At 44.3% G+C, this 19956-nt stretch overlaps 1 protein-coding gene and 1 pseudogene across 4 annotated transcripts in view; both read right to left on the reverse strand.

Annotated features, from left to right (window-relative positions):
• Positions 1-19956, reverse strand: part of Myo16 (myosin XVI) — a 524203-nt gene that overhangs the window by 160512 nt on the left and 343735 nt on the right. For all 4 annotated transcript variants that reach the window (XM_004663404.3, XM_045145894.1, XM_045145893.1 and 1 more), the window contains exons 21-23: positions 15518-15590; positions 7433-7585; positions 6136-6336 (exon numbers count right to left, since the gene is read on the reverse strand). In XM_004663404.3, coding sequence (XP_004663461.2) covers positions 6136-6336; positions 7433-7585; positions 15518-15590 — 427 coding nt within the window. The remainder of the gene's footprint in view (positions 1-6135; positions 6337-7432; positions 7586-15517; positions 15591-19956) is intronic.
• LOC123459599 lies at positions 8400-8578 on the reverse strand (annotated as a pseudogene).

Consider the following 19956-nt stretch of genomic DNA (forward strand, 5'->3'; position numbering starts at 1 on the left):
TGTTGAGAGTGTCGGCATCACCAGCACCCAGACACCAACACAGGCTCAATGAGAATGCCCTTCTGGTGGGCTATTCCAAACCAGGAGAGTCACCAGTGGGCACACACAGAAGGACAGCAGTCCTCAAGAGCACAGGGGTAGTGAGCTCACCTGGGGAACATGCCTGTGTCTATGATCACTCAGGACTCCTGGGGTCTAGAACCGAGACTGTAACTTGCTTTGAAAGCAGTTAGGTTTATTCCGCATGTCTCGATTTACAAAATGCAGAGCACGCTGTTACTTTTTCTTCTGATGGAACAGCTCAACATTTAAGTGCACATGCGACATCTGATGACTCACACAGCCTTTGGCTGGACACACGGCCATATATTACACAGAGTGCACAGCACAACATGTGAACGAGTCCTTAGGGAGTCCTTCAGGCTAAGATTCATTAGTGCGCCTCACTCAGATGAAAGGCTGCTGTGAAACCACAAAGTCGACTACAGTTACAGAAGGCCGCTTAGACAGAGAGGTGTACACGCAGGACAGATCGTGACCCCGGGGGCTCTTGGCTCAGAGCTGGCTACTTGCCAGCTGCCCCAGAACTCAGCGAGTTCTATTCACAAATGCCAGTTTTCCTCCAAAATTGTAAAAACAACTAAAACTGAAATAGTACTTAATTCACAAAATAAAATATGCACCTGAACAAAAAAAATCAAGAGTTATGCTCCCAACACACATTTTTGCTCTTTCTCATTCAAAAAGTTAGCATTTTCTACATGTCTAGTCCATCTCTGAAATACCACACAAGAAGACTTGTGCAGTGGGCCAATATCTATGCCTCCTTAACAGAGCTTCTATAAAGCTTTTAGGAAAATAATTTCCTAAATTACAGGAAGTTATTATATATTGTGGTAAATGTTTTCCATGTTTACTATGAATATAATAAATGTTCAATGTAAGGCGAAGGGTAAAAAAAATTAAATGTAGCCCTGAAACACTTCTGTATATATAAAACTTTTAAAGCTAAGTAGAAGGGAAAATTAATAACTCTCCAGGGGCCCAGATATAACCTCTACCGCTGACTTCCTCCTCACGTCTCATGAGCCGTCCCAAACCATCTTACATCATCAGTCAGCTGTGGCTTCTCACCAAGTTACCTTCATGCTGAGTGCCAACTTGCCTGGCTCTGTTTTCTATCTCTTCTCTCTGGGCCTCAGTGAACCTTCTCTTTGCAATAACTGTATTTCTCTATGTTCTTCCTTGGCAGATTCATCAGTCAGGATATATGTTTCCAAGCACCTAGCAGACCTCTAAAAGCAATCAACTTCTTTTATCCCAGCATCACGTATTTTCAGTATCACAATAGGAGTGCCATTAAAAAACCAACCCTCTTTTAAATTTTCAGCTGATGTCTGGATTAGTGTATATACTGTGCTCCCTCCAGACACAAAATTGGCCTCAATATCCATGACCTCATAATGCCTGACACTACCTACATAAGACCATCATAAGAGGAGGGAAGGTTCATGGCATCCAAATAGAGGACAGACTTATTGAGATGGGGAGTGGATGTGATGGAGAAGGGAATTTCAAGGGGGAAAGGGGGAGAGGGGGGCATTACCATGGGATACCTTTTATAATCATGGAAAATGTTTAATAAATTTGAGAACAAAAATTAAAAACAACAACCCTCAGGTTCAGAATACTGAGTATTTGAGTATGATCTTTCAAAGATGCTCAATGTCTTGTTTATGTCAATAAAATGATCATCTGCCAGCAATGTGTGGACTTTCAGGATGCTTTGGGCTTTGTCTCCTGGCTTTGCACATCTCTCCACCGCCATCCTCTTCCTACGAATTCTATCTTGGCCCTTCTAGTAAGCATAGCCAGACCCTTACCAAGCCTCCAAAGCCCTGTTCATCTTTCCCCAATCCTTCTGTATCACCTCCTCAGTTTTCCTTACTGCTCCAGCTTCCTGCCCTTCCTGCAGTACTCTGAGAGAAGAGGGTGGAGTCTTTACTAGGAGAAGCATCACTAGACTAATTTAGCTAAACCAACAATCGCAGCCATCTCCCAAGCACTCTCTGTGCAGTGGAACTTGTACCCTTCCCCAGGCGTGATGTGGCGGGACATAGTGGGGTGTGCTTCCCACTCAACTTCACAGCTTCCCTGCCCTGCAGAGACTCAAGGACAAGAAAGTTCCCTCCCACGCTCCCTTATCCAGCTAACACTCAGCCAGCTCGGCCAGCCTCAGAGGCAGAAGTCACGTAGGCCAACGGTCTATGGTTTCAGCCACTGCACTGGGCAAGCCTGCCACACAGAGGCTCATCTGCGCTCTGACAGTGGTGACCCCTGGGTCTAGTCTCTCACCTGCCTGATGCCATGTCAGGGTATGGCATGTCACTTAGGCTGGCAGAAGTAGCCACTAAGAATTGTAACCTGAAGCCAGAGCACCCCTTACTTGGCTGTTGTCAGGCAGATGAAAATTTAAGCCATACTTACCTGGTGGCTCTGCTCAGTGTAATGGTTCAAGGTCACTCCTGAATTTCAGTGGTCTCTCAAAGATCTTGTCCTGTACTGAGGTATTCGTTACTTAAACAGCTAACGGAGACTGCTCAGTGTGAGTGCTAGGCAGTACACGTGGCACACGAATACATTTCCATGCCCACTAGAGTGTCCTGTGTGTCACAGCTAGGAAGCTCCCCCAGACTTCTCTGAGATGGGGTCTCAGGTATCCTAGACTGGCTTTGAACTTGATATGTAGCCAAGAATGATGGGCGCTTTAGATCTTCCCACATGTACCTTCTAATGGCCAGAACCACAGGCATGTGCCGTCATGCCCAATTTCATTTCTACACTGTTCTTGAGACAAAAAATTGCTTCCTTCTCTAAAAATTATTTAGTGTATTGGACTTGCTGTGCTGATACACCAGTACACTGGTACTGGCACATGAATATGCTTCGCACATCTGTGACCCACCCTGATGGCTACCAGTCCCCCAAAAAAGGGTAGAGATCAACTGAGATGGACTGGTGACTAGGGATTCAACTTGGAGGACCTAACTTGGACCAAGTCATGCTGCCAAAATTGTGTGTGTGTGTGTGTGTGTGTGTGTGTGTGTGTAGGTTATAAACCCAAAAGTGGACAATATTAACTACATACAGGATCTGGACAGAGTTTAAGTAGGTATAATGTAATTACTAAGACACGGGTACACTTTTCTCTAGTTAAGGAGACACAGAGATACTTCCAGCCGGAGTGGGAAGGAGTTTAAGGGAGTATGATGCAAGAAAACTGTAAGTGGAGAACAAACTGCCTAATGAGAAGGAGAAGTATTCTGCTGGGGAATTACGGCGGGTAAATCCTGTGGCGCATGGAGCATCCTGACACTAGATGGCAAAGGAGTAAGAGACTGTTCCCACACATGGGAAGCCCTGAAGGAAGGAAGAACTGTGAGAGGGCTGAGGGCTTCCTGTGTGACACTGGTGAGGTCAGAGAAAAATACTTCAAGCACAAAGTGGGTCCAGAATGGGCAAACTCATATGTAGGAAGAAAACTCAATAGCAAAGGCCAATAAGCAAGAAAAAGAGATATAAAGTGAAGAGAAAGGAAGGGAGGGGAGTACTTAACAGGATGGTATTGTATATGTGTAAGTAGAAGAATAGATTAATGGGGGTAAAAAGGCCCAAGTGAGGTCAGGGGAAGAGATTGAGTAAAGGAAAGGTGGAGGGATGGCTAATCAAAATCTAAGAAGATATAAAGAAATCATATGGAAACCTACATTTTTGGACAATGGAACATCCAGGAGCCATAGATTGTTGCTTGAAAATTTTCAGTGCCAGGGATGGGATACTTTACAATGAGTTGTTGGCCAGGGAGATCCTTGATGCCCCCAAAACATTACAGGCCGTTGCCAAGGCCCTTGCTACCAGGAATAGATGGTAAGACCCTATTGCTGAAGACTCCACATACTTGGGCTGCAAGGCTACTGAGAAATCCTGCTGGAACTGAGCTGATAACCTCCTCCATGTAGACCAGCTGACAGAAAGCTGGAAAAAGCCATGCTGCATGCAGTTCAATGGGAGAGAGAAAAATCACCAGTAAAGATACTCAACAGTGGACATTGTAAGTCTTAAATTTTGCTAGCCAGGCCAAATGAGCCAATGGGTGCAATAGTGGCATGTCTGTCATGGTGGAAACCAACTGCCCTCTAATTGGACTGGAGGCCTGCTCCATAGGAGGGAATACATCCCTGATACTTAAAAACTGCAACAGGGGTAGGCATAAGCCCTAGGGGTATAATGTCTGCTGCTGTCTGGCTAAATGTATATACTATGCTCATCAAACTGTCCAGCAAACACTTCTCTTAATGTTCATATAGATATATTAATGCTACTCTCACTTTTGGTAGAGAACCTTCTCTTTTCAGATGGCAGTGACCTTGGGATGACTCAGAAGGCATCATGGTATTGGGAAGAAGTGACAGAAGTGCTCAGCACTGCAATATCTCTATCACACCTTCCAAGACTCAGGGTCTATTGTGGAAGAGGTGGAAGAAAGAATGTAAGAGCCAAAGGGAGGGTAGGACTCCTTACAATGTGCTCCACCCAGACAAAATGGCCTGGATATCTGTGACCTCACAGGGCCTGATACTATCTACACAAGACCATCATAATAGGAGGAAAAGATCATGACATCAAAGTAAAAGAGACACTGATTGAGAGGGTGAGGGGATGTAATGGAGAATAGAATTTCAAAGGGGAAAGTGCAGGTAGGAAGGAAATCACTGTGGGATATTGTTTACAATCATGGAAGTTGTTAAATAAATAAATAAATAAATAAATAAATAAAATAGATATACCAAAGTGGAGGCTGGAGAGGTGGCTTAGTGCTTAAGGTGCTTGCCAAGTCAAAGGACCCAGGTTCAATTCCCCAGCACCCACATAAGCCAGATGCACAGGAGGGCACATGTGTCTGTAGTTAGTTTGCAGTAGCTAGATGCCCTGGCACATCCATTCTCTCTCTATCTGTCTCCTTTCTCTCTCTCTCCCCCCTTTCCTTGCAAATAAATAAATAAATAATAAAATAAAGGGAATGTAACAATGGCTCCTGTTTTTTATTTTATTTGTTTATTTGAGAGCAACAAACAGAGAGAAAGAGGGAGAGATAGAGAGACAGAGAGAAAGAATGGGAGTTCCAGGGCCTCCAGCTACTGCAAATGAACTCCAGATGCACCCTTGTTCATCAGGCTAACTTGGGTCCTGGGGAATGGAGCTTCAAATCGGGGTCCTTAGGCTTCATAGGCAAGCATTTAACTGTTAACGCCATCTCTCCATCTCTCCTTTTTGTGTGTGTGTGTGTGTGTGTGTGTGTGACTTTTTGAGGTAGGGTCTCCCTTTAGCTCAGGCTGACCTGCAATTCACTATATAGTCTCAGTCTGGCCTTGAACTCAAGGCGATCCTCCTACCTCTGCCTCCAGAGTGATAGGATTAAAGGCGTGCGCCACCACACCTGGCTTTTTTTTTTTAAATACACCAAAGTGGAGGGCAGGTCTCTTTGTACTAAATCTGGGGCTCTGGTTTTGTCATGTGTATATGTGTGGTATGTGTAGGCACACAGGTTTGTGCCAGTGTGTGCACATGTATGTGGAGGCCAGAGGCCCACATCAAGTAGCTTCTCAATTACTCTGTGTCTTATTTTCTGGGTCAGGGTCTCTCGATGAACCTGGAGTCACTAGCTCAGCTAGAAAGCAAAGACCCATCAACACTCTGTCCCCAAAGCCCAGTGCTGGGGTGTAGGCTTGGCCGCAGCCACTCCCGGCTCCATGAGGGCGCCTGGAGTGCAGGCCAGGTCTCCGCGTTTCACAGCAGCACTTCCCCACCAGAACCAGCCCCAAGCCCATGTCCAGGTGCCTTGGCTCATATTAAATGAAAGTCTAGAAGACACCAGATGAGACAATCATGTAAGATGTTCATTCGTCCACAGACTAAAAGTGAATAGTTTAAGGAAGTTAAAGGTACCGTGAGTCATTTATCCAGCTTCCCTTGTCAAAACAACAGCATACTTGAACACACCAAGCACTCCCCAGCTCATCCCAGGCCCTGCGCCCCATCCGGCACGAGGCCCGCGGCGTGGTCATTCACACTCACCCTTCCTGCGTAGTGCATGACGGTGAAGGCCGGGCCTTGCCCCTTCAGGGCGACATTTCCATTGCCGTCCTTCACGGGGGAATACACCGTGTTTGTGTTCGACGACTCCAGGAGACTCTGCAGCTTCTTGGGAAGGCTTGGTTCCACTGACCAAATCCCTTGGCTTTCTTCATCCAGCAGGGAGAGGAGCCCCGACGGCTTCTGAAAGTGAGGAAGGGGTGGAAGCTTCTGTCTAGGTTTGGCTTGCTGGCTCTGTCTTACCCATGCAAGCTCATCTTAGCTATATTCCTACTGACAAAATAAATGTGTCTGCTTTCCCAGCCAGCTCATCTACATTGTACATGATTTAAAACTTTCCTTAATCTTTAAACCTTGTAAATCACATCTTTGAACAATGGAACTCAGCGCACACCATGTCTTGGATGTGAACTGCTCTCCTCGCTCCAGCCCTTTTTTGTCTACTTTTACTCCATCTGGATTTCGCTCATGGTTGCATCCTCCTCACCTGCTGTTTCTCGGGTATAACTTATGTGATCACAATTTGGAAGGAGAGACAACGTCAGGTTACAACAGCATGAAAACACACATGGTAAGTGATTGAGAACTCTACCTTTACAGAGATAGGAGGTAGAAAGTGAGATATTTTGCTTTCCGAATACTTGAATGGTGGCTTCTTGACACAATTTTCAAGTGTTCAAGGCTAGTCTGAGTAAATCAAAATAACAACTTCCTATGTTGGTAAACAGATTGCTTTTGTGTAACAGACTTTATTTATAAAATAAATATGCTGAGTCAAAACGCTTTTTCAATGTATGCAGAAATAACAAGTATAAATACTGGCTAATGTCGTAAGAGCTTAACTATAATCAAACATTGTACATGCACATAAGCTTTTCCAGACAATCTCTCCAAATTGAAACTTTAGAAAGTCTGACAATGAATAGAAAAGACTTAAAATTTTTTATGCTATCGTTACTTTTAAATATTATTTTAAACAATTTTGCACATTGATTACATGTGGATAGTTTTAGTTTTGATAGCTGAAAAATGTTGAATATCTTAATGTCCAAGTGTTCTGATATTTCTTCTCCTTTCAATGAATTGGTAAGCTTTCAAATGTCCTCTCAGGAAAGATTACTTTTTCTCCTCAAAAGATATGTGGAACATTACAGATACGCTGCAGAATCTTTCATAGGAAGATAACTTAAAAACAAAGCCTTCAGAAAGAAAACCCTTTGTCTCCAGTGCATTTAAATGCACGCATCCTGTTACGTGTCTAATTATATTATATGAATACCTTGAAGAAGAAATCCAAAACTCCAGCCTTGTTACCAGGAGAATAGATGGTTTCCATGGCAACTCCCTCCTGTACACATTCGGCCTGCTCGTGTAGAAAAAGCACTTCCTGGATGTAGTGGTGCATCTTCTCATTGGTCATGTTGACACAGAGCTAGTGCAGAGAGAAGAAAACAACACAGAACAGTGGTGTAGGGCCCTGTTTAAGGGTGCAGTGTTGCCCTGGTGACACATGGACTCAGGACTTATAGATTAATTAGTCCAATGTGACAACTCACAGAAACTTGCCTGAGTTGCTGCTCCACTTGCTATATTTCGATGTCACACTGAGTGATTTAAAGTGAGCATGTTAAAAACAAGGAGCACATGGGGCTAGAGATAGCTCAGCAGTTAAGGAACTTGCCTGCAGATGCTAACGACGCAAGTTCAATTCCCCAGTGCCCACTTACAGCCAGAGGCACAAACTGGCACATGTATCTGGAAGTCTGTTTACAGCTGCTGGTGGCCCTGGCATGCCCATTCTCTCGTCTGTCTCTGTTTACAAATAAACAAATATTTGAAGGAATAACAAGGCTGGAGAAATGGCTTAGCGGTTAAGGTGTTTGTCTCCAAAGTCAAAAGACCTAGGTTCCATTCCCCAGGGCCCACATAAGCCAGATGCACAAGGGGCACATGCATCTGGAGGTCTTTTTCTATGGCTAGAGGCCCTAGCATGCCCATTCTCTCTGTCTGTCTCTCTTCTCTCTCTCTTTCTCTGCTTGCAAATAAATATTTTTTTTTTTTTTAAAAAGGAGTACAATCACAGCACTGGCTTAGAAATGCAGAGGCCGAGGCACACTGGAAGATGCATCTGGGCTCTCATAAGTGAGGGGCCGGGGCCAGGGGCTACGTGTCCTGTGGAATTGCTTCTGGTCACATATTAGTGGTGGGCAAGAGTGGACGTGGAATTCCTCCAGCAATTATAACCATCCTCAGAATGTTACTGCAGAAGCAGTTTTCTTATCACAACTCCTTTCTCCAATTATCCATTGTTCCTCTTTCACAATAAATTCTCAACAGGATGGTAATGCTGTTCCTTGTACTCTACACACTCAGAGAAACTTCTGTAGTAAGGAACTATAGAAATGTGTCCTGAAAGTATAGTCTTGATATTTTTCTTTGTCCTAAAATCTTTAACAATGAAAAACAATAGATTTGAACACAGATGGAACTTTGCTTTCCTCCCAGGCTCTTTCTCCTTTCGTAAGAAAAACATGACACGGGTCTGGCTCTGCTCTCATCTCGGTCTGGGCCTCGTCTCCTCTTGCAGCTCTAATCAATCTCTTCCTCCCAGTGGTCTGGAAGTCACTAGTGGTGTGTGTCTGGCTCGATCTAAAGCATTCCCTTTTCTGGATCCCCAGAGAAATCTCCCTCTCCCAGACATCTGCTTCTCTGCACATCTCCTCACCATTCTCAGGGCTTCGGCCTCTCTTGACCTCCTCCCTTGCTGACCACTCCTCTGCCCCCTCTTGTGGGCACCTTCCTGAGCTCCGCCTGCAGCCACTTCCTGGGCATGCATTCAGTCTCTTAGACCCCACCTTTCCCAGCTGCTCTTGGAGCAACTGTTTCAATAATGTAACTAAGCCCAGTTTTTTCCAATGATTCCATTCCAATCCATGGGAGGAATCACATGTTTTCTATGTACATAAAGGAAATACCGAACCCTAAATTTTAATAAACCTATAATATTTGTTATTCCATGGATTTAACAAAATTTTAAATTGAGGGAAAATGTAAAACTGTATTTTGGGATAAAATGAATTTTAAAATTTCAATTTTACTTATCTAACATAACCTTCATACATTTCTACATTATTTATATTAAAGCGAAATGTAAATAAATTACTGCAACAGTAATAGGGGAACTATTGAGTTTGTAAAATTTGTTTTGTCTTTCCAAAAGCACTACTAGAGATTATGCAACATGGAATAAACATGGAAACCAATCAAAAAGACTTTATCTCTTGATTTCACTTAGCTTTGATGAAATAATGCAAGGAGATGGACACGCTCCTTTCTCCTGTGTTGTCTGACTACTGAATGGTCCTGCCCGCCCGGCCAACCTCTGCTTCATCATGTGTCAGTCATCTGAACTGACCACGTTTTTATTCAGAGAGTGAGCTTATGCATGCAATATTTAGCTTTAAATGTCAGAAATTTTTAGTTTTTCATATATATCATGAAATACAGTTCAAGCATCAGAGAGGAAAAGTCCTAGCTAATTATTGGCCAAATACAATAGGAGGGAGAAAATTCTAGAAGTTCCAGTGGTTATGAATGGAATGGTAGGAGAAGAGATGATGCAAACAGGACTTCCAAGGTTAAATAAATGATCTCAAATTCTATAGTTTTTAAAGTGATTTATAAGGCAACAACAATATGGCAAGGCTTGTTGTTTTCTTTGTAATCCTGGTCTTATTTTTGATAAATTCCGTTAGAGAAACTCAAGTCTAGAAACTTCTCTTACATTGTGCAGTCAGAGATGCTAGGAATGTAGTCAGACAGGAAAGTAGTTCTGGGGCGATGGTTTTCCACCTGGAACTACTGCAGTTGCCTGGCTGTCAATCTATAGCACTTCTGCCACAATTAATGTAGTTATGTTGATGTTCTATTTGGTATGCTATGCTTTTGTTCTCCACCTATTATACTGACAATGAAAATTTGATGTGTGTCTATTCATCATTACGTGACCCCTATAATAGATCTTAAGGACCTCCTAACTTTGGCCCCTCTATGGCCCAAGCTCAGCCACAGCCCCAAAAGTTTAACCCTCACACACTTGAATCACCCATGTTTGAGGGTGCCTGAGCTGTCTCCCCTAGAAAGCAAAGAACAGAGCTTGCCAGCATCAGCCCCGTCTCAGGCCAGGCTCCCTCCTGCATGCTGGGCCATGTGCTGCCCTCTGTCTGTTCCTGGAAGCTTCCCGTGGTGGCATTTCCATCCCTCTAAAATCATATGGTCTTCCTGGCTTCCCAACAGCTGAGTTTGTCACAAGACGCCCTCCGGACGCACAAGTGTGCAGTTCTCACTTCATCAAGTTGTACACTCAAGACACGTGACGACTCCCCATGGAGAATGAGACCCTTTCCTGTGCCGGCCACTTACAAGCTGACTTGTCTCACTGACTAGAGAGGGATACACAAGGTGCTTTTATGTTCTCAAGAACAAGCTCTGTATGGTTCCGGCTGGAAGGACAGAATGTTGACAAGGCACTGGCTGTTACAACTGAATGATGGCACCAGACTGGGGACGGCTGGGGTCCTTGCACAAGAGGACGGGGAGGTCTTCCCCAGAGTGCTGGTGAGTATGCTATTAACAAAACCTTTGCAGTTTCCATATTAATTTCATGCTAGACACAACAATCCTAGATTGTCTTCCTGTCTCACCAAGCTCCAATCACTTACGAATGTTTCATTAGGTTTTTTTCATTCATGTCAGCCACTCATATCTAATGGCTTGTACTGAGTTACTGAACACCACATATGTTCAACAGATCTTTGAACTGTACCTTGTGTGATTGAGTGACTTAGGGGCAGGTAAAACACAGACATAGTTCTGAGAAATGGTCTTTAAAACCACTAGTCAGTGGCACTAAGGTCAGGAACATGGACCTACCACTGCAAGTGGGATACCTATTTGAAAACAAAACCAAAAGGCAAACAGAGAACATCTCATCAAACAAAACATGACCCAAACTGTGGCCTCAACTCACTTATTCTGGATTCACTTTCATAGAACTGATGGTATATGTGAGTGCGTGTGGGTCTGGGTGCGGCATGATCAGAAGAAGGATTTATGAGCATATTAGTTCATGTTTCTAGAAGCGGAGGGCTGGGTCCATAATTGAGAGGATTGCTGACTTCAGTAGGAAACGATCATTCTCTCTGCTTTTGAACTCGACCCATCAAGCTATGGTGGAGTTGTGAAAGCTCTCCAGGTGATCCTCAGAGCCAACGTGAACATGGCTGAGCACTGAGGACCTAGAAGTGATAATAATTACTAAGTGGCCGCTTAATTAACATGCATCCTGTTCTTATTAAAACACATGCTTTGTACATTCAGTGCTGCCACTAACAGGTTTAATAATAAAAATCATGCGCTCCTTGAAAACACTCTTCAGCAACAGAATCTCGTTGCTTACCAGATGGCCCGTCATTTGTATTAATGACAAACCTAATTTCTTGAGTAAATTTTACCAACTGTTCTCCCCTTATTTTTACTGCTTAGTGAAATATATCTGGTGCAAAAATATAACAGAGCGTGACATATACATCACAGAATTAAAGCAGAAGATTAATTAAAGCTGACTCCAGTTGGAGGCAGAGCCCCAGCACTAGACAGTGAGGCTCAATCTTCCCTGCTTGGTGGGATTAACTGGGGAGCTTTTGAAAGAAGCTGCCCAGGCCTACCCCCAGACCCACCAACCTGGAGTGGGGCCTAGATGCTGATCTGTTTAAAAGCTTTTCAGGTGGCTGTGATATGGAGGCATGATTGAACATACTGAGCTATACGATGGAACAGAACACTCAATCCATTTACCAATTTGCTCAGCAGTTTATCTAGACATATGTATAAAGTGTGTCATGTGTTAATGAGAGAAATTAGATTTCAGATATTGGATATTTCTCAGATATAGAGAGCTTAAAGCATGTGTGATGCTAATAGTGATTATCATAAAATATCAAATAGGCACATGCCCACTGGAGAAGCATTGAGTTCACTGAGGTCATGCACTTCTCTGGAGGCATCCTCAGGGCCCCTGAAGAGTCAACGGCACTGCCAACTCCTCTGAAGAGCACATCACGCTGACCAGATAGTTCCACGTGTGCTCTCCAAGCAATCAGCTGTTCCTGAGGTCCATGGCGGGAAGCGGGTGAGGGCAGCCTCTCTCTTGCTGGCTTTTGCTGCATCTAGTTTAGTCACACAGACCTGTGTCCTACCATTTTTAAGTCACATTTGCTCTCTCCAACACTTACTGTACTGTGATACAGAACCCTGCCTGTGCCCACATGGCCTTATGTACGAAGAGGCTGCACCGCTGTCCCTGCCACCCGGTTCCAGACTCGCATGCAGAGCCCTGTGCCAGCAGACAGGCTGGTTGGCATGGCTTACAGTTTGCATTTTGAGAGCACACCACTGTGGGTCTGGTGTGGTTCCCAGGGCTCCTCTATTGGAAGCTAACCTTCAGTGTGGACATGAAGTAACATGGGACCTTTAATAGGAGGTTAGATTATGAAGTTTCTGTATTCATGAAGGGACCCATGTCCTTATTACAGGAGTGACTCGCTAGGTCAGGCTCAGCACCCTGTCCTCTCTTGCGCTCCTGCCTCTCTGCTCTGTTAATAGCACAATGTCTGGTCACCATGTTGGGATGGACACTGGGCCTCACTAAATACCAAACCTGTAGACAACTGATGGGGAGAAGGCTGGCCTTCAGTAGTGGGGGCAATCAAATCTCTATGCTTTCAAATTATCTTGACTGAGAGATTCTATTGCCACAGGAAAAAACTGTCCATCTATCAAACCACAGCATTTTGGATGGACGGATTTTCCTCAGAAAGGAGTCAGCCAACAACCAACCATGCAACTCAAAAAAGTGAAAATTAAAAGGAAAACCATTTTATATAATTTGAGTTACTTCTCACACATAAAGCACACCATCACACACACACACACACAGTAAAATATACCTGCTTAGAACACAGTAATTAAATGTCATTTTTTCTTCATATTTAAAGTGTTAGAATTGGTCTTGACATTTTACTACTAGTGCCTAAATCTAACCTATAAATAGAAGTTTCATTCACTTGGTTTGAAAAAAAGTCATTTCTTGTTAGCCAAACACTACAGGCTATGAATATTATCATGCAATACATCATCAAGTTATTTTCAGAAATAAGGAGTAAGAATTTATATATTGGTAGTACAATAAAGATGTTTACTAAGAAAACAATGGGAACACTGTGTGCCACAGAGGAGAGCGCACCCTGGCTGGAACAGTGATGTGGGTCACCATTCTCTATGGATGGCTGAGACTGGGTACGAAACAGGAAGCGGGATGTCAGTCTCCAAGTACAGGACTGTAAAGGACGTCATTCTACCTATGTGCCGCTTACCAGGACACACATTAACCAGTGGCTGTCATTAAAGGCATGACAACATGTAACTTCTGTAAAGGACATCATTCTATACATGTGCCACTATCAGGACATATGTTAACCAGTGGCTGTCATTAAAGACATGACAGCATGGAACTCATCAGCCAAACTGCAGGCTTCCCTCACTAGCGCCAGACGACAGCCGAACGTGAGGCAGAGAGTAGCCGCTGGAGAGCCGCGGGCCTGCGCACGGCGCAGAGCACTGACTGCTCCCCACACTCACCCACCTGCTTCCTCACATCCACCTTCATTCTCCTTATTTGAAGCAATCAATATACAAGGCGCTCCCTCATGGTGGTGTGATTCAGGCATCCCCCATACACCCAGGTGTTCTGAACACTGGGTTCCCCAGCTGATGGCAATTGGAAGTTAAAGTCTCCTGGAGGCAGTGTATTGTTGGGGGCGGGCTTATGGATGTAACAGCCGCTTGCCAGTGTCTGGCACACTCTCCTCTTGCTATTGTCCACCTGATGTTGGCCAGGGGGTGATGTCCACCCTCTGCTCATGCCGCCACTTTTCCCTGCCATTGTGGAGCCTCCCCTCAAGCCTATAAGCCAAACTAAACCTCTTTCCCCATAAGCTGCTCTAGGTCAGGTGATTTCTACCAGCAATGCGAACCTGACTGCAACATCCCTTTTCTACTCCAGCATGCAAGCGTGTGACTGAAGAGAAATGCATGGCCACTGTGGCCGGACTTCAGTCGTCCATGCTTCCTGGCCCTGGGTAGGGAAACAACATGGAGGATCTGCCAGAGACAACAGGCAGCTGCTCGGAAAATACAAATGGCTGGATTCTCAGTGGTTCTCGGCGTGCCCGGTGCAATGGAAGGTGTACAGTGGGCGTCAAACAACACCTGCACCAGGACCCGCCCTGTGAGTGTGTCTGCTACCGTCCTGACTTTGTAAACATGGTCAGGGAGGCTGACGACACACGTTCCATGTTGTCCAGACACTTCAGCCAGTAACAGTCACACACCTGGCTTCCAAGGTGCCCTGTGTGAGCCCGAGGGCAGCGTCGCTGACTCCCGTGCACACTGAAGGAGAACAGCCAAACACACGACACACCGCAGGCAGGTCAACAGCAGCCCACACAGAAGTGCAGGGTCTCTGCCCGCTGCACAGGACGCTTCCTCATGTCACAGGGTGCGGCCGGGGCTTCGGCCTCGGCACCTTTCTGTGGACTTATTTCCTTTACCACTTCACAAAGCAACTTGGTTGTCTACTTCAACACTGAAGCTTTAAGTGTACTTAATACAAACTTTTCAGTTGGCACAATTAAGATGCCTAAACAGCCGGGCGTGGTGGCGCACACCTTTAATCCCAGCACTCGGGAGGCAGAGGTAGGAGGAACACCGTGAGTTCAAGGCCACCCTGAGACTACAGAGTTAATTCCAGGTCAGCCTGGACCAGAGTGACACCCTACCTCGAAAAATCAAAAAAAAAAAAAGATGCCTAAACAAATTAATGCTTTGAAAAGTATCTGAATCCATAGATGGCTAAAGGCAACTAATTCTTATGTAATGTATTTTTGTGAATTTCTGACAGTCCCACATGTAAATGCCACAGGAAGATGAATCTACAAATAGCAGTGTAAGGCATAGTAGAAAACTCTCATTACAATAGGTGGCCAAGGTTTCTGACGGCCTTTCTCTAATTTCAAATACTGTGTTTTCTATCCTCTTGGCCCAGTTGAATGCACACAGGTCAGACATCCATCCAACACTAGTAAATACATGTCAGCACACGAGTACTTGAAAATCCACATAAATATGAGGAACTGTCAACAAACCAGGTATATTATCTCAAGAGAAAAGTTCTGTATTTAAAAATAATGATGTTGTCAGTTATAAAAGAAATTATTGATAAGATTTCAAAAGACAATCAACTTACTTGTTCAAACTCATTCTTCTGAAATTCTTCAAAGCCAAAGATGTCCAGTATCCCAATATCCAGTGTCTGTGAGCTGCAAGGAACCAAGGAGGCAGAGTGAAAGGGCGTCCTCTCGACCATCGTGACTCGCTCCTCATGCCTATGTCTGGTCAGAAGATAAAGCACAAGGCTTGCCGTGGCCAGTTAAATCAGAAGCAAGTATGCTTTCAGGAAGCATCATTCCATTCACGGTTGGAGTGTTTTTAATCTACTGACACATTCATCACGTACACCTACTCATCCCTCCCGTGTGTTTATGACGTGCACAGAAGGTAACAGTCTTCACTGTGTCAGCCATGGTGCTGAACTTCCGCATGATTTGTGTCTGTGTTGGTATTGTGTGTCCAATTGTGTTTACATGTGTACGTGTGTGCCCGTGCACATGATATCTCTGTTTCCCATGCACAATCTGCTTCATTTCTCTTGACGGAGCTCCTGATGAAGATTTCAAATCTAAGCGTTATCCAGTCTTGCTCTATGGCCATACCAGCTCAAACAATCTTCCTTCTATGACCTTGAAGGCTAAAAGGGGTTGTGCTTGCTTAGTACTTGGAGGGAAGAGTTATTCAGTATGTGGTAGAGATCCTGGCTCTAATGCTTTTTGCATTACTTTGGCAAGTTGAGTTGAGTTGTAACTCTTTCACCTGTATTGCAGCTAGAATTACAAGTTAGGCAAATAATGCTTGTGGATACTAGCTGGTATGTGGTACATCTCCAATAGGCACAAGTTACTATGTAAGTGGGAATGGCTCAACAACACAACAAAAATATCAAACAGTTAATAGGCACATTAAAATGTCAATCTCACTAACCTGGCAGACAGGTATTTTCTCACACACATTTTGGGAGTTTGAATTGACAAAGCCATTGCCAAAATAACTTGATTGCAATATATAAATCTTTGAAATGTGCATCCTTATATATAGGAGCATGTGATATGAAAGCTCAGAAATGCCACTGAAGACTGGTGAATGAGAATGTCCATTACCTTAATTACAACAGCAACAGTAGAAAGGAGCCACGAACCCCCACTCTAAAGACAATTCATTAAATGCCATGCATCACAGGATGGATTAATTAAATGACACTGTCAAATTCACAGGGAGCAATATATAATTTCTGGACAAAGAATGATCCCAGTTAAGCACCCAAAAGACCTGGGAAGAAGTAAACTAGAGCAAGTCTGAGAAAAGAAAAGACAATTTTTGCTTATGTCCCCTCATTGTTCTGTCTTCTATTTGGAATTCTTGTTTTCATAACCAGAGGATATTCAATAGATGTTTATGAAGATTACATGAAATCATGAGGAATGTTTATGAATGTTGAGCAAATAAAATCTAGAAACAAACACATGCTTTTAGAATAGATGAGACTATGTCATGTCAACCATACTAGAACGAACAAAGGAGTGAACGGCAGGTGAAAGCCCAGCTCGGGGAGGAAGGGTGCAGGGGGTCCCGCATTGTCTACGTATTCTGTTCTACTATAACTTTTTGATCCTTACCTTACTTAGACTTTAACTTGGTATTTGTGACTGATGCTATTGGGGCACTTTCAACTTGGGGAAATAGAGACAGCCCACCACAGAGAGAGGCAAGGTGGAGGCCACATGGCGGTACCCAGGCAGGGAATGCACAGGGACGCCGGAGGCAACGGGATGTGTCTTCTGCAGTGTGGGCCTGTCTCAGGAGTGTGTGCTTCCTGCACGGGGCAGAGTTGCACAGCCACCAGGCAGGGGTGAGCAAGGAAGTCAGGATGCTGACCAGAACTGACCCTATCAGTCATCAACTCGCCACTTACAGAGGCATATGTGGAGAAGGCACTTCTCTTACATGACAGTATTCTCGTATTTGATAAGGTCCCAGATATACTCAGCTATAAATTAAAAAGCAAACGTCTTCAGAAAGAAGATGGTAAAGAAGGAAAGCCAGGTCAGGAGAAAAGAGCAGCGGCAGCAGAAAGCATTCTCAGCAGGCCTCCTTGCAGCTCCTGGAGGCAGCAGTTCTTGGAAGCAGGCCATGCTAGGCTATGAGGCCTATTTGGTCCCTTTGGACGGGACGGGCTTGTGTCTGGGCGTTCAGGTTCAGGAATGTGCGGCCGGCTGGGGTGGTGCAGTGCTGCGGCCGGCCCGCTCTCATCCTCTGTGGACAGCTCCGCTCCTGACACACATGCGTATCCAGGCTCCAGGAGGACTACAGAGAGCTCCTCTGACCCACCAGCATTTCATCCTCCGGGAAAAGGAGTCTGTTCATGAGGTGGTCCATTTTGTTTCAAATTTTGTCTTAGGGTTCGCCTATGAGCATTTCTGATGTTTACTAACACCCTCCTGCTTGCATTAGGTGAGTAAGACATCTCCCACTCTGTGGTTCAGATGAGGAACTCAGATGGAGAAATGCATTGGCGAGGAGGGGCGAGGTCCGGTCAATGAAATAGCTGAAATGTGTTTCCAGAAATAATATAAACATTTCTCTGTAAGACATGTTACTCCAGACCTTAAATCCACCTGATAACAGCAGTCTACTTTTATTGTTCTCATCAAGTCTTTGGCCTTTCGCTAATGTATGTTCAATAAAAAAATAATCCATATTTTCTGGAAGTTTGAGGAAGGAGGAGACCACCACTGGAAAGGAGTTTTAAAAAAATGAAGAAAAGGCTGGAGAGTTGGCTTAGCAATTAAAGTGTTTGCCTGCACAGCTAGAGGACCCAGGTTTAATTCCCCAGTACCCATGTAAGCCAGATGCACAAGGGCGTGCATGCATGCATCTGGAGTTTGTTTGCAGTGGCTGGAAGCCCTGACATTCCCATTCTTTCTCTCTGTTTCTCTCTCTCTCTCTGCCTCTTACCTGCTCTCAAATAATTAAATAAAAATGAAATATTTTTAAGAATTGAAGACAATCTTCCATGAAATCATTTGTAGCTATTCCAATGAGGAAGCTGCTATGCTCTGAGGCTGTAAAGGGAGACGGTCTGAGTTCCCAAATACAGGCACAATGGTCTTGAGACTGAAGGCCAGCCAGAAGACATGCGTACTCAGACTCTGTTTCAGTCCGCGTCATGTGACTGTCAGAAACCACCCGACCAAAACAGCTTGTCAGAAGGCTTCATTTTGGCTTACACACACAAGGAGAAGCTCCACAATGGCAGGGGAAACTGGGGTCAGAGCAGAGGCTGCAAATCACCTCCTGGCCAACCTCAGTTGCACAGCAGCAGCAGGAGAGAGTGGCAAACACTGGTAAGGGGAAGCTGGCTAGAGAAACCATAAGCCCACCCCCAACAACAGACCTTTAACAATGTTCCAGTTCTCACACTGCCATCACCTGGGATCAGGCATTTGGAATGTTTAAGACTGGGGGGTAGGGAGGGCACTGGTCTCAAACTGCCACAGTCTCCATGCACAGGCGGAGGAGATACAATACACTGTAAGGCCTGAGAAAATCAAGATTCACAAGACAAAAACAATACTTTACTGAAGACCTTGCCAGTGTTACACAGTAGCTCGGCATAGGCATCCATATCCTTTGTTTGCCTTACCCTTAAAAAACTAAAACTTAGCTAAAAGATTAAAGCACTGCACTCATAAATTAATGGACCTGTCTTCAGACACACCTGCACACGCACAGATCATGAGATCTACACGCCACGTCACCACACTGGTTTTCCTTCAATGAAAGAACTGCTCAGGTTTCTTTTTTTCCTGATTCATCTTTTCTTCACAGAGTTCCTTTCTCTCTGCTTGTTAGCTCCCTTCCAACTCAAAGACTTCTATACCCTGCTTCTCCTTGCAGCTAGGATCCACACATGAGAGATGTGTGGCACTTGACTTGCTGAGTGGACCTGGATACTTCACTTAGTATAATCTTTATCAGATGTGTTATTTGCATGCAAGTTTCATTTTTTCTTTACAGCTGAGTAAAACTCCATTGCGCACATGTACCACATCTTCATTATCCGTTCATCATTTTACAGACATCTTTGCTGATTCCATTTCCTAGCTGTTGTGACCATCGTAGTTATAAACATGGAGGCGGAAACATCTGTAATGAAGTGCAGAGTCCCTAGGGCACACGTTGGGGAGTGCTATTGTAGAGTTACACGGAAGTTCTATTTTTAGCTGTCTCAGGAACCCCCACGGTGATTTCCATAGAGGCTGTACAACTTTATATTCCCACCAAGAGTTGTATATAGTTCCTTTTTTGGTACACCCTTGCCTGCATTTATTGTCATTTGATTTCTTGATGATAGCTATTCTGCCAGGAGATGGAATCTAAGTTTTACTTCGCATCTCTCTTATATTGAACATTTAAAAATATTCATTGGCCGTTTTTATTTCTTCTATAGAGAAATTTATATTCAGTTTTATAGCCCACTTTTGATGTTATATTATTAACTTCTTTGTATAC

This window comes from Jaculus jaculus, chromosome 3 (assembly GCF_020740685.1).
Source record: "Jaculus jaculus isolate mJacJac1 chromosome 3, mJacJac1.mat.Y.cur, whole genome shotgun sequence".
In the NCBI taxonomy this organism is placed as follows: domain Eukaryota; kingdom Metazoa; phylum Chordata; class Mammalia; order Rodentia; family Dipodidae; genus Jaculus; species Jaculus jaculus.